The 16,255-nt window shown below is 35.0% G+C and overlaps 1 protein-coding gene across 3 annotated transcripts in view; it reads right to left on the reverse strand.

Moving 5' to 3' along the window:
• Nucleotides 1-16,255, reverse strand: part of LOC100313692 (onecut transcription factor) — a 35,869-nt gene that overhangs the window by 12,627 nt on the left and 6,987 nt on the right. For 2 of the 3 annotated variants that reach the window (XM_006816424.3, XM_078009219.2), the window contains exon 2: nucleotides 10,826-10,879. In XM_006816424.3, coding sequence (XP_006816487.1) covers nucleotides 10,826-10,879 — 54 coding nt within the window. 3 annotated transcript variants of the gene reach the window in all.

The following is a 16,255-nucleotide window of genomic DNA, read 5'->3' on the forward strand; positions in this document are numbered from 1 at the left end:
TTGTCACTGTTCATACCAAAAAGAAAAAAATGAACGAAAAGTTTTCATCGTCATTATTCAGTCGAATTGATGAAATATACACTGTAATTTAACAGTTTGATGTAGATTGTAGATATCACTGCGTAACCCTGAGTTCACGTAAACTGGCTTCATTATGGCAATCAAACGCTCAGTGTATGCTGTTAGGTCTTCGATTTCAAACATTTACTGGGACAACATTTGCAGAAACCTTGCTTGCATTAAGCTGTCGACATGCACACGCAGGAAAAGGTTGAAAGTTGATGCTATGGTATCTTTTGCACCTCGTCTACGGGATGAGAACGGCTGCTAATGTTTCACCTGAGATGGAAACGGAAACTAAAGTAATGTACTTTATATGCTAATGTATACCGAAGCAAGGTGGACTGAATTAATGGACGCAAAGCACTACTAGATTAAGTTACACATTTGATTGACACTAAAGAAACTTTTAATTTTTGCATTTGTGCACCATCGCTTTGTCCGAGGTAACAAATTTAATCATTAAACGCAGTCAGAAATATATTCGACTACCGAATGGCGGTTCTTGCGTGATCTTAATTTTGATGTCCACAGAAATATGAAAGATCGTCACTATTGGTGGGAAATATTATTATTACAGAGACTAGACAAACAAAAATTTGGTATAATATTGTCCTAAGCATTATAATTGGATGCCAATTTCCTGTTGGCAGCCAACAAAAGACAGAGTTGTGCGCTTTTAATTTCGCTGGTGTTGACAAATCTACCAAAGTGATGTTTTTTTTGTTCGCAAGCAGCATTATAACACTTATGATGGCCCGCAATGTATAAAACACAGCAAAGAGCTTGACTGACACATAATATGCTGCATGTCTTTTTCTTTTTTTTTTGAGCTGAAGTGTGTATTCGCCTATTTAATCATACGGGACATTTCCTGGGTAATATATTGCTTTGCCCCGACACAAAAGCAGACCTCTTTAGTAGCAAGTTTCGGTACACTGTGGCTGACAAAGCAAACGTGTGCAAGAACACCGTCGTCACAATAAGGCACTGATTCGTTTATTTCAGAACAGCCCTCACAGTAAGTGAGAAAAAAGGCAATAAATAAACCTACTCTTTTTATGAAATGGACGCTGTATGTTCTTTCATCTTGCTACCTACTCATGCTGCTTTTCAGGAATCTAATATATTCATATTTTTATTCTGCGCATTGAGTCAACAAATATATTTCTTTTCATCAAAAACACTACACTAAACTCGTGCCTGAGGTAACAAGACACAGCGATTACAATGTAAAGAAATAGGATAATTACAAAATGTGAGGTATGAAAGCAAAGGGGCAACGGTAATTTTTACTTTCATTTCAAGCAGAAAATCTGTTGAAAAAAGGTAATAATATTAGAGGGCGTGGTCATATCAACATTGCAACTAAATATAAATAATTTTTGAAACACTTTTTGATTGGTTCTGAGAATTCAAAATGACAAGTCCCCATCCAGTTTTTAGTGACAGACATTAGTGCCAAATAATTTTTTTCACCTACATTGTATGTGATAGAAATAACAACAGATGCATGTGCAAATGTGTTACATGGTGTATGTGGAAAGTTTGAACATGATCAGTTCCGCTATGTTAGCAATTATATGGTTACAAAAATAGCATTCGTTAAAAATGAAATGACTTGCATCAAGGACTTATGTTCAATGGACATACAAAGTTTGAATGAAATATATTCATACATGACCGAGATCTGGTTCCAGAATGGCAGAAATGCCTGATTTCGATGAGTAAAACGGGCGCATGCGTGCATGTTCGGACTACGTGGTGGCTAATCATACTGGCAGCATTATTTGTTGATTTCCAGTAGGTTACACTTACTGCTGGAAGGGTATGTGAACAGATATGTCCAATCGACACTGTTGGGAATACTACTATTACCTTGCGTCTTGGAAGATTGCCCCCAAGGTGTGAAAAGACGGAGAGGAAATAACAAACTAATCTCATGCCAAAACACATAACGCAACTTAAACTGAAACACAACATGACGACCGCCGGTATTAACACAATGAGTGGTGTGTTAAATATTCATAGGCATGGTCTCGACTCCATTAAATGGAGAGGAAAGGAAAGGAAATATAAGAAGGGCACTTTATGTCCATTCACACACATGTATGGGTTTTGAACATTGAATTGTTGAAATATAAGCTGTCCACTGGGACATACAGGCATAGTCAGGTGACCAACTTGAGAACTTCGTCAAAGTGTGGTTCGCATTTCATTCCATCACCAAACCTTCCACTTTAATACATCGTATTTATGTAATGCCGGATGTAAAGTCGGCTCTCTGTGACAAATAAATTATTATGCTTTGTTTCTAATATTCTTATTACAGGAAAATTTGAAAAAAAAAGAAGTAAAAATCTAGACTGCTTTTTAGGATTTCCATTTCAACATCAGACGGAAGAATCGTCCAATTGTAAGCAATCGGTTTCAGTCTTCTAAGCGTATCTTCATACTTTTTTCACTTGCCTTTCTCATGTCATCAACACTACACTATTCTTATCTATTCAGTAGCCTACCTTATCTCAGCTGGCGCTACTCGCATTCTCACTTTCCTTTTTTTAATTAAAAGGATTGAATGACTGAGTCGGTTAAAAATCTTTCACACAACGACTGTTGTTGAAAGTTACACACGTCAAGTCATCTGCCAATTACTGGACGCTACTAAATAATCACTCCATGTCTGCGTTTGGTAAACTAGAACTCTTGGTTTGATATAGTTAATTTGTTACGGGACCAATTATTACGATATTTTGAAAACAAGCACATAAGTTTGTCTTAAATGTGAACATAAAACAAAATGCATTCAATAGATGACCCAGGGTGCTTTGTCATATAATAGAACAGATAGAAATGCCACAGAATGAAGAAAAAAAAACATTGTTTAAATTAACATGCATACCTTAGCCTCGCATTATGTACCTTTCAAACACTGTTGAAAAGAACGGCCTTTAAGGGCTTGTTTGTACAAAGTGGTAAACAAAAAAAAGTAGAAAAAATAACAGAATGCTGAGACAACGTGCGAGTACAATGGGCTGGTTCCCACCATTAGTTGCCGATGCCAGTGTACATTTCATCACTTAGTATCTATACGATTCGTTTTGTTTCGAACCTTGTATGTATACCGCAAGTTGAAGACAATGAAGCCAATGATATCAGAACTGAACCGACTCTTCGTGATACACCATTCCTATACTGGGTCACTCACATTCACAAATCAATCATATCTTAGATATAATCGAAAACTTGTGTCGGTTCAATGTTCCATTAAGCACCATATTAAAGAAACGTCACTTTCCAAAAATCAATCGCAGTATAAACAATGTGCGTTCTAATTCAATGACTGCATTTATACATTGGCCGATGGTGATCATCAACAACGTGCATATTAATTACTTAAATAGCTGTATAATTATGTTGAATTTAAACCAAAATAATGTCCATTTCTAAGCTTGCAATTTCTTCGGGTGTACAGCAGTTAATCCATGGGTAAGAAATAAAAATGATAAAACATCATTCAAATTTAAAGAGTGAATGAAACAAATTTATAGTATAAAGTAAAGAAATGTTTCGTCTTTGCTCATCAAAATATTTCATGAAAACAAAACTGTTTTATTAATAAAGTTTTGTAGACAAAGCTGGAAGTATTCTGCCGTAACTGTGTAATAACCAGGACGATAAAAAACATTTAATAACGACACTTCATGTCACAGACATTCATTGCGGTAAAAGCCTTGAAACGGAAAACATTTTCATTCTGTCCCTTTGAGGCATAATACGAGATCCCCCAAGTTTATTTAGAAAACATGAAGAATCTTTTAAAGTTGAATTAATTCATAATTTGACCTTGTTGTTGAAGTTTAAAACAGAATTTATGTTGCTCACAGCGTCTGTATCAGCAAAGTGACTTTACGACAAATCTCTCACTGATTCCGTACTTGATCTGTACATTTCAAGGTTAGAACTAAAGAATCAAGCCGTCTTTACGGTGATTAACGTGCCTGTATATTCCTCAACGGGGTCAGAACATGGGAGATAATCACGTGCGGGTATTGTGGATGATGCAGTCATTGCCTGCTGATAATAGCTCTTTAAAAAGCTGCCAACAACAGAATGGGTGCATGTTGAGAGCAACAATAGGACATGGTCATCGTAAATTAAAACCATGGCCTGCTTGTGACAGCTCACTCTTGTGGACAACTTCTTTATTTCTTCACATTTTAATGAAGCCTAAAATGTTGACAATAGAACCATTCACTTTTTTTACCAAGTTCTGTCAATAATGTATAATCCATCAAAAATTAATTTGAGATATTGTTAGTAAATAAACTCTAGACATGAGAATTTAATATGCCATTTTTTTTATGATACCACATCTTTAAGATAATTCCAAGCATATGATTGGTTCATAAAAACAAACACGACCTTTGACCACACCATATCGTTTTGACGTAAATTTTTTTTTTCAAATTTTGCGGAAATCAATAAATTCAAAATCAACATTATAGGACTTACATATTAAAAGTTAGAAAGAAAAAAAATCTTATTCATTAAATTTGTAATTGATAACACAGATCAAGGATTTATTTCTCCTAACATTGAAATATGCAAATGAGTTGACACGCTTTGAAATCGTAGATGCGGAGACACGAACGTCAATTGAGGTGTACATACAAACATTAACATTAGTGTAGAATTACAGTTGAGCAGATACGCTGTCGGGTATAAACAGTATCTGAAATCGTAAGCCTATAATATCTTGATGCATTAAAATTATGCAATAAATTTCAATTATTAAGGTAAGGGTAAAGGAAAAAATACTAATTCTAAAATACTAATTTGTCAATTTGATATTTTATTCTCAAACTCTTAAGAAATCGTCTATTTTTCCATAATCATTATTGGTAAACAATTTTACACAGTATTTGTTTATATTGAAAACAAAGATTTTGTGAAGAAAATATTGGGTTGGGTTAATTAGGTGTAAAACTAACTTTTTACTTGATAATGATTATTAAATGAATCACACATTTCTTTATCAATCAATTAGAATCCAGTGGAAGCTTACTATTATTTTAAAGTTTTAGTTTTTGATGATTTTTAATTTTGGATAATGCGAACAAATTGGGCATTTTTTGACAGAAAACTAACTTAAATACCTCAGCAATATAATTTATATTCACTTTAATATACATCATTTAATATTATATCCATGCAACAACAAAAATGGGTAATTACACACAAAAAAAAATTCTGTTTTAATTAAAAATGAACAAACGCAAACATTCTTCTGGGACATTCAAACGTTTTACGCTACAATCGAGAAATGTTAAGGTATTCTTGGCAGGATTTCGTCAGTTTCGCTTTCTTCCCAAGACACTTAGTGAAATCACATCAAAAGAATAGTTAGTAGTTCCCAAGAAATCGTATCGTAGACAATACAGACATGTCTAGAATCAAATCATCCTTTCTCATTTACAACGAACGATCGACACTACACAGATACAAACTAAAGTTTAATGAGTGATGTAGATTTTTATCTTTCTACAATCTGGTTTTATCAATAGCAATTAAACCATTTCTTTTTGAGCATGAAGAATGTAGCATTATCCATGGATGTCATTCTGTTTTTCAAGAATTTCTCAAAATTACCAAATTTCAGGTATTTTAGAAAAAATACAGAATTATGGATAAATTCTATAGATCATTAAATAATGTTGTAACAAAATTAACATAAAAGGACTTAAATTTTGCAAAATAACATTGGGAGGCTCATAGCCTTCCCACGGACACGGTTCTTTTTAAGTAACCATGCTTTGAATAAAGAGTATAATTTACGCATCTAAAGCTCGAACACTTTCTCCATCCAATGGAAAATCAATCCCTTTTGTCATCATACACAAAAACAAGTCAAAAATCACATTATATTTTAAAGATATTTTTAGCACAAAAAAAAATCAGGTTTAAGCTGATGATTTCTAAGCTTTTTCTAGGGTGAGAAGTCACTGTCCATCTTTCCCACATCACTAGTTGACAATTCACTCAAATCAATTACCTTAGTTTTCAGCAAACCTAAGGGTGTGTAGCCGGTGTAATGTCAAACAATGGGGGCCAAAATTGAAAAATCTATATTCTGACAAAATGAACAACAATCGGGGAGAAGGTTATCTTTTCCCCTTGAATGGCAGGGATATTGCATGCAAAGAAACCCTCAGCCAGCCTCCTCAATCCTCAGTCTATCAGCTACATCTTTTTTCCATGCTCGAGTGACAAAGAGAAACCCATTTCTAGAAGCAAGCTAAATAAAGAAAGTTTGTCCAGCTTTTCCATTTTGCTAGTCAGCTGAAAGCCACAGTGAGGCATGTATTGTGTACGTACTAACACTTGCATCAGTTTGGCTATTACTCCAATACATCACTTAATACCAGCTCTATTGTAGAAAAAGAACAGCTGAAAAGCTGTTCGGCCTCTGCTGACTTCGCTTGATGAAAATTGCTTGACACTCACATTATCTCACCGTCCCTATCCCTTTAAAAACGCTTCTTAACTTTCCCATTCAGCTGCAAGCGGGGGAAGTTTCAAAAATCTATATTTTTTCTAAATGAACAGCATTATGTCTTAACATATCTACGCACTATTTATTTTTGCTTTTCTTCGCATTAACGTTGACTTCTGGTTTGAAACCCAATAAATGGAGGATTGACGATGTTGCATCTTACTAGTCGTTGAAATGTTCGTCCCAATTACAATCAAGCTAACACATCGCGCGGACAATGGCACAAAACACAAACAAACACAGTTCTGGAGCTATGACTGTTGATGTGCTCACTTAATTCTCAATTGATTTTCCAATTTAACAAATCTATAAACTTGTTTACCCCTTATCTGGCAGCGTATTTATTTCTATAATCACAACTATCTCCGTTAAATCATTAGAACATTTAGCTTTGGAAAAATCTTACATGGGCTTTTTATGAAGTTTTTTTTTAAAAAAAAAATATTATAATTATAATTACATGAATTAAGTTTGTCAAAATAAGTTTCAACTTCCTTGGTTTGGATATTTTTCAGGAAAGTAAAAGGATGGAAAGTATCAATATTAAAACTACCCACACAAAACAGGATTTTGTAGTACATCTTTAACAGTAGCTATTACTAGTACTGGACATCTGCAAAATCAAAGCCTAGAGGCAAAATCACTTGAATGATACAAGTAGAAAATAGCCAGAAAACAGCCTTTGTGTATGATCCCTTGCCTAACATGCCGTGTGTTGTTTTTGTGCACTTGTTTCAAACATTCAGGACCTTTCAAGTGGTGCGACAACACGCTGTCACTTTCTAAGCTGCCATGCCGTATACCCCTGTCATCAAACCGTCCACAAGGTTTGTCAGTGGACAGCCCCCTTTTTTTTTCGGAAAACAACGATGGAAGATGAGGAGAAAGACGACCCTTTGAAATGAACAGACAATAGCCGTGTGATGAGAACTTTTGTTCATAACTGGAGTACACACGGACTGCGAACTGATCCCATTATGAGAGGACAAAGGCGACATGTTTGTAAGTCCACTGTATCACTCCCTCCACACCACATACAAAACTGTTTTAATTTAGCTCTATTATAAAGCGTCGATTTGAGCACTCGCGTGTCTCTGTTTACTTTGCCCCCCTTTCATTATTACCGGCCAGATCTAACGTGTTTGCTTTAACAGTTCAAGTTTACTCTGTCTCTTAGTTTGCTCCATTCTACAAGCCTCCACTTTTGTTAGCATTTCACCCAGAAAACGTTATCCTGCATAACGCGTGCTGTGTCCACTCAGTTTTTTCCCATGAAATGTCACAGTTACTTTCGCTTTTTCCTTAATGCCAACAACAAACACTTTAGAAGTCTTTTTCAGTCTCCAATGCCGCGATGGATAACTATTTGTTCCAGATTGAAATGAGACAGAACAAACATGCATATTCACAAGACAAGTATTTTTTTTTAACTTCTTTTGTCCAAGCATGTTTATACATTAAAAGTCTCCCTCAGTAAATCCTAAATATTGCCATTTAAAAAAATATTGGACAAATTAGCTTAATAACAAATTAATTACAATATAAAATATATATAATTATATTTAGTTTTTTTTAAGAAACAAATCATGTTTTAAAAAAGGTAATATCAATTTAAAAGCAAACAAATTTTTTTTCTGAATATTTAATTTTTTATCTAAAACGTTATTCTTGACAAATAAGGTGGAAGTTAAAAATATACATATTTCAAGCTACCTCACTAAGCAAAGGTCAAAGGAACTGTGAAAATAAAATAGGAACTGTCCTGATATGGTAGTGACACATCATGACATAGCACTATGTCTTCGCAAAATACAGCTTACAGCCAGACAGCTGAAATGAACATCCTGATCAAAAAAATTTATATATATCCAAACGTAAAATATTAATAACAGCTCCACTCTGGGGAATCATTAATATGCAAATGATATGCAAATGATTCAATTAAACAATCTAACATTGAAACAGCCTCCTGGGGTTTTTAATCACCAAATCAATGTTTAAAGACGGGAGGGCATGTATGTTGCGTAATGTACAACGCTGTTAAAAAATCCCCCCCCCCCCCCAGCTGCCGCCTGATAATATCATACATCATCCGGGAGTGGAAGGAAAGAATTATACGCAGACGTTAACAAGGGCCGAGTTACAGCTGAGGAAAGGAAAACAAGAAAGCTTAGTTAAACTGATCACCGCCGTAGGCTATTATGAAGAAGCCAAGCAGAGAAGACTCTGCCTTATAATCACTCCCAGGTGATCGCAGTGTTGCGAGGTGAGCTGCTACTTATCTAGTGTGTACATCTCCACACTCCAAAGTGACCTACAAAACACTCCTCCCTACCCCTTGCTACTGGCACAACGCGTGCACCGCATAACATTGATGCCAACGCATCAGTTCAATAGCACCCCGTCCTTTACATATGTAGAAAGCGGCGCTAACAAAAGACTGCCACCTTTTTAAAGTGGTCCCCTTTTCACCGATGTCGGCATAATTTTGCTTGGAGATTTGTTGCCTTTTGTTTGGGACACATGTACTTTTGGCAGGACAAGAAAGACCCTTCAAAAACACACCACTGTACAAGCCGGCAAAGAATAGGTGCCGTTTCCGTAGAACTGCATCCTAATTAAGGGTTCCCCTGTGCTGCTGTGAAGCACAATTTTAGGAAAGAATAATTATCAGCTTCTAATGATATTAAGATAAAACACTTCTTTCTGCACACAAATAAAACATTAGAACATTAACAGAGGAAACTCACTGGGAAAAACGTCCACAAAACACAACTGCTGCTATTTAATAGCTCCTTGTTTTACATATGATAGACTTTCCCTTAATTCTTTTTTTTATTCAACGGCCACATTATGGCTTACCACAGCCAGGATAATAGAGACAATTCAGTGAAAGAATGGATCCACAAGGACAGACCCGGGCTTTGAAGGTGTCCTGCCATAGCGGTCTTAAATCTAATCTGCTCAACCAAAATAGGACAGTTTTTCATGTTTAAAAGTTTAAATGTTATCGTCCCAGAGGGAATATCACTAGTTTAATGTAATTATGCTCGATTCGATGTCAAATGCCATGAGCTAAGGTGTACTTCGAAAATACAATTGCAAGTTACAGAATTAAGATTCATTCAGCACTCACTCTCACAAAATTAGTAAAATCACTAAATTTAAATGAAGACTTCTGTATAACAGACCATGAATGGTAAAACCAAACATGTTTGCACTGTTAAAACACACACAACATTTTATTGTGAATTTTATAGTACGGCCGCTCTTCAAAACTACTCCAATGGCGGCAAATTCACACAATATTACCGCCTGTGTAAATCAACCTGCGGTAATATATTGCCAATCGTGGGAGCAGAAATCAACTCTGTTTGTTATTCTGTTTTTATTTGTCCATCATTATATTAATGCGTTTCAGTCGCGTACTTTGTCCAGCAATTGCACTATTTTGAACTCTGACCCGAAGCAGGGCATATTTTAGCATTCTGGTCAGAAAGCATGACATCAGTTATTAAGTGTCTGTCTTAGTCGCCGTGGCAACATGCCAATTTCCTTTTATAGTAAGTAAAAGATCTCATAAGACGCCATTTCTGGTTGTCTTCCCTCATTCTTTAGTGAATCAACACAATTAAACCTATCTCGCAAATTAATTTCAACAACTTTTCACAGTATTTAATAATATTTGCTGCTAAAGTATTCTTTTATCAAGTGACCACCCTAGAGTACAATTTAAATCCTAAATACACTTTCCACAACAACTTAATAAATAGGAATTCATAATGAACTCACACGAATGTCAATGCTTCAACTCAGGGTTTTATCAAAATTGCTAAAAAAAAATATCATAATTCATTGAAATGAATGCCTCAATTTAATGGTGGGGTGGTAATTCAATTTACAAACTGCATATGCGATGTTTACATTAAGACATTGAAATGGCAATACGAATATGCATGAGCTTGTTTGCCTTGGGGATAATTTTATCAGTAGTACAAGGTGTGGGAATTTCTGTGATGATCGACATCCTACATTCAAACATTCTTTTTCATACTTTTTTTTTCTAGAGTGTGACAGTCAGTGGAATGCAAAAGTTTGTTATGGTGCAAATCAAAACCACAGGCTAAATTATGTGAGTGGTGACGTTTAATAAATAGAGAAATATTATTATTATTAATATTATAGTGAAAAAAAAATATTTAAACCTACTTTGCTTCTTTTTGTAAGACTGTACGGTCTGATTGTAGCTGTTGAATTGGCAACCTGAAGGACAAAGAAAAATTTTGGAAATATAATTCTTGAAAAAAAAAAAAAGTGGGAATTTACTAAATTCTAAAACGAGATCATGCATTGGTAATAATAAAGTTAATTGCCAATTGATGTAGAATGAAAAAGAAAAGAAGATGGATGGAATAGAATGAAGTTTCTTAGAGTGATTTCAATTCGGTATAGCCAGTGTTTGAATGATAAGCAGATATCCGTGACTGCACTTGTTAAGATGGTTCAGACTTGATGGTTATCAGGAAACACACAGATTCACTCAGCTTATCTACATGAACTGTGCCGCTGTGTTTTATCTAAATCTTTCTAACACCAAAGACACGGTAATTATCATCAACGGATACAGCATTAGATATAATGAAATGCTGAGTCATTGGAAAAATAAATTGTTTTGAATAAATTTTAAATTTAAAATACAAATACAATTTTTTTAAAAATGTTGCATTCTGGACAGTTTTATTGTCAGTACTGTTTTGGTTATTATTGAAAAACAAAGCTATTGTTTTTTTTCAACAACAACTATCAAATGCCTCTGCCATAGAAGTAAATAACTGTAAAAACAGACATGTTTGGACAGGATACAGGTGTCAATAATGTTACCCCAAAGAATGGACAAGTGGAAAGATGCTGGGTGTGAATTACATGGCAGTAAAATGATGATGTTCCAACATCACAATAAAAGAAATGAAGTGTGATCAACAGGAGGGTGTCGTCTGTCTGTCTGTCTGTCTGTCTGTCTGTCTGTCTGTCTGTCTGTCTGTCTGTCTGTCTGTCTGTCTGTCTGTCTGTCTGTCTGTCTGTCTGTCTGTCTGTCTGTCTGTCTGTCTGTCTGTCTGTCTGTCTGTCTGTCTGTCTGTCAAATTTGTCTGTCTGTCTGTCTGTCTGTCTGTCTGTCTGTCTGTCTGTCAATTGTCTGTCTGTCTGTCAAATTTGTCTGTCTGTCTGTCTGTCTGTCTGTCTGTCTGTCAAATTTGTCTGTCTGTCTGTCTGTCTGTCTGTCTGTCTGTCTGTCAAATTTGTCTGTCTGTCTGTCTGTCTGTCTGTCTGTCTGTCTGTCTGTCTGTCTGTCTGTCTGTCTGTCTGTCTGTCTGTCTGTCTGTCTGTCTGTCAATTGTCTGTCTGTCTGTCAAATTTGTCTGTCTGTCTGTCTGTCTGTCTGTCTGTCTGTCTGTCTGTCTGTCTGTCTGTCTGTCTGTCAAATTTGTCTGTCTGACCATTCAACCATGGTCAATGACTTCTCTGAAACCACTGTAATAGAGCTGTGTATAAATGCTTATAAACTGTTTTATCATTCAGTCAGTGTTGATGAAGATAAACAAAAAAGACACAAACAAAATTATAATATTAGTTAGCGCTTGAACAAGAATGTTCAAAAATTCTACAATCTCCCTTACATTCACAAAACAACACTGTAGGAGGAGGATTCTGAATATTTTAGATTTAGTTAAGATATCAAATTTGACATAGTCGTCATGTTTAGATCGACATAAGTCAAAGAAACCATGCAAATTAATAAAAGATCATTTTGAGCAGTGTGACAATTGTGACAATAAACAGGTTATCCAGTTAAGTCACATTAATTAATAAACATTTTTAATTTATTGCACTATTTTATTAATAAATTCAACTTATTTTAATGTTGTAAAGGGTACATTCTCAGAACTTTGTTTTTCTCCTGCTAAATCAGCGATTCGGTTGAGCCAACTACCGTACTGGTAGTTTTGCTTTTATCCTCCAACATCAGCAAGTTGGTAGAGCCCACTGGTTTTTGTGTCAAAAAACACAGGTGGAATAAACATATATACAGAGATACATGAACGAGTAATTTGTAGTGTTTTGTAGTATTTGTGTTTAAGACCACATGCTTTAACTATCCCAGACAAATCAACATTTCTCGTACCCCCCCGACTCCCGTACACCTTGTAATTCCCACGAAAAGTAATCCTACAATGTCTGCCAGTGTTTGGAGAACACTGTACCATTTGTTACCTGACACCGAAAATGGGAGGGGAAAAAAAAAACATTACTAGGCAAACCAAATTTTAAAAATATAGTAAAGAAGATAGACATAGATTGGAATGTCCGCGTTTTTTCAAACAAATATTTCGGATTTAGCATAATAATGGAGGGCATACATCACCAAACGTGTGGTGGTAATTTGATGACTGTAGTCATAGTGACAAATTTAAAAAATGCTGGCTAAACCTTTAAGCTAATCTTGTTTGCTCATATTAGTATAGCCATGACCAAACTCCAACAAAATCTACATCGAACGACAATATTTGAGTCGTATTAATAATTTTCTGAGGCTTGGATTAACAGTTCAGTTTAATACACAGGTTATTATAAAAACACCTTTCCATAATGCCGCAGTAAGAGGTCCTCAAAGCAGAGTCAACCAATCGCTGAATGTTCCTCAATTATTATAATTGGATATCCAGAAGTCACAATTCATGTTCAATTACGAATCACACCATCCCACATTATTTGAAGTGATCGGATAAGAAATAATTTTATGCTATGAAATAGACTTTCAAAATAAGAGTCAATGGGTACAGAAAATTAAATTTAAATTCAATTTTAAAAAAAAAACACAGTATAGTTGTTCGTTTTGAGAGAGATAATAACATTTAATGATAAGTTATTCGAAATATTATTAATTTTAATAAAATTCTATTAGGTTTAATTCAGTCTAGACATGCTTGCATTGGTCATCTATGTGTCCGACCATTGTAGTCCGCTGAGTAGATCCCCATGAGGACGCAGTGTTTGCATAAACTGATGTTTGTTATTGTGCAATGGAAGAATAAAAAGGAGGCCTGAATAAGCTTTGGGATCTATTGTATTCAGCATTTAAACACTAAATATTACAACTTTAGTGAAAATAAAACAATTACCCAGTGATATTGTCAGCACATTTTTGAAGATTCATGCATAATTTTCCACAAATCAGGATAAAATGCATTATTTTATTTTTTTCATCAATATATTTAACAGTTTTATTTTTCTTCAATCAGAAATAATTCTGTTGGTGACATCTTATTAATTATTGGGTGTGCAAAAACCCAATTGGATTATAGATTTGGTAAAAAAAAAAAAATCTTATTTTGTTTACAACAAAAATAGTGACAGTGATTTATTTTTCAAATCTCTGCTTCAACTTAAACACCAGTCACCCAGTTCAAACTAGCATCAAAAAAATTGTATAAAGTCTGAATGTATTCAACTAATACCTACAATGTGACAAAAGAACTTGCTGCGGATTACAACTATCTTATTATCAAATATTTATTAAAAAGCATGTTATAAATGCATTGTGGGTAAACAGAAATTCAACCTCACAAAGTACATTTGACAGAAAACATAAAAATAAATCCACTAAGAATCGAAACACTTTTTGTTGGAGCTGTACAAGATATTTGATGTTTTAAAATTTTCAATCAAATTTGATGTGCCTCCCCCACTACAATATGACGTGATGTCCAAATTAATGAAAACAAATTTATTGTTTAACAACTTGACTGACCAACGGAGGAATTTTGACCTGATTATAGCTAAGGAGGAATTCTTATATTTTTATTTGGCAAGGACATCATTAAAGTCCATTCTCCTCTCTTACCGTATCAGCCCTAAATCCAACACAAAAAAGACTTGTGTCATTGGAACGAGCCACTGTGTTACACAGAATACCAGCGTTTCTATTAAGTCAAGGAATTTTAGACTACGACTTTAGTCTAATTTCACGCTTATCAAAAACGTTTTGCAGTGAAATATACAAAATTGGAAGTGTACATTTCGAAGCTCGCAGAGACAATGGAATAATAATATAAATCTATGTAGGTTTGCTGGCATGAACGAAATTAACATATTTAGATATTTCAACACATGACTACTAGTTTGTTTACATATCAGCTTGGCATTACAACAACAGTAGAACGTTAGACTATCAAAGAAGAAAAACAAATTGTTAGAAGCAGTTTTCACAACTGACAATGCCACGCCATTTATTTAACAATTTATCATTCCATGTGGGATGCAACAAAGCAATCAAATAACTTGTGAACATATTCGTGATAAAGTCCCAACGAGTCATCTACAGAAAATCAATATGGAATTGCCGGGTAATTGTCTAATTCAACAAAAATAGTAACGATCACCCTATTACATCATGACCGATGTATGATTTTGGTACAAAGTGTCAAGGAGATAACATAACTTTGATAACAAGAACAATATGGCCAAAGACAATATTAATTATTAACTTACTACAACAATAGCGAGATATGTGCGATGTGAACAGATAGTATGTGCAGAGAGACGGGGAGAGAGAGACAGAGAGAGACATCAGGCTACATCAGGCTCATCAGTATTCAATGTTTTCATCATAATTAAGCGTGCAAGTTAAATGTTTTGGTTTTTCCCGTAATTGTGTTATACAGCCTAAATGACCTTCAGAGGTAAAATTACCCTAGCATTGAAACACGAACAAATCACATTTGTATTCCAGCCAAATGTAAAAAAAAAAAAAGCACTTGCCATTTCAACCTTTGCTATTGCTTAGAGCTAAGCGCTACAGTGGATATCTTACGACCGAATCTGCTGACCCCAAAACAATGCGGTCTGACATATCTGATCAGATTTTGTGAAAGTAGTTTGTATATGTCATTCTGTTCAGCTTGATGTCATCTGGCGTTAATGGTCAGGGAATGAGACACAAAAAAATCAGCTTCGGATGGACAATGGCGATCACAATACGCTTAACTGCACTCAACGAAGACATTTCAAACGAATCAAGCAAGGATATGATCCATTCAACAAATCCAAAGTCGTGTCATTCGTCGTCGTCAAACTTAGACATCGCTGAACCGATATTAAACACAATCCTTGGCTGTGCTGTATATAGAGTGAGCACAAAGTTCAACAAGCGTGTAACACGGACACTAAGCAGTGAGCTAACACACTGAAGTATGTAGACAGTTATTTTGTAGTTCATAATAAAAATATATAGGTTTTCAGGTTTAAAATTGAAGCCGACACAAGTTATATAACACACAACTGGGGACGGCCAGGCAAGCAGATTTTTATTCTGAAATTAACCAGTGTGGTCGGAGTCTGACAGGAATTCACAAACAAACAGATTTAAATGCAGTATAGCTACCATTATTAATAAACAGAATTACAATCCCCTACAAAATAAACTCAGGGTTGTTATCACTCCATAAAAAAAGCTGTGGGAGGCAGACTCTGCCTAGGTAGATTACAGTCAATCTGGTGGGCTCTACAAGCTACCGTATTTGCAGATCACACCCTAATCTTGTGGCAACACAGATAGCAGAGTCTAGAGTCCAGGGGTTAAAC

This window comes from Saccoglossus kowalevskii, chromosome 7 (assembly GCF_978046115.1).
Source record: "Saccoglossus kowalevskii chromosome 7, keSacKowa6.1, whole genome shotgun sequence".
Taxonomy (NCBI): Eukaryota; Metazoa; Hemichordata; class Enteropneusta; family Harrimaniidae; genus Saccoglossus; species Saccoglossus kowalevskii.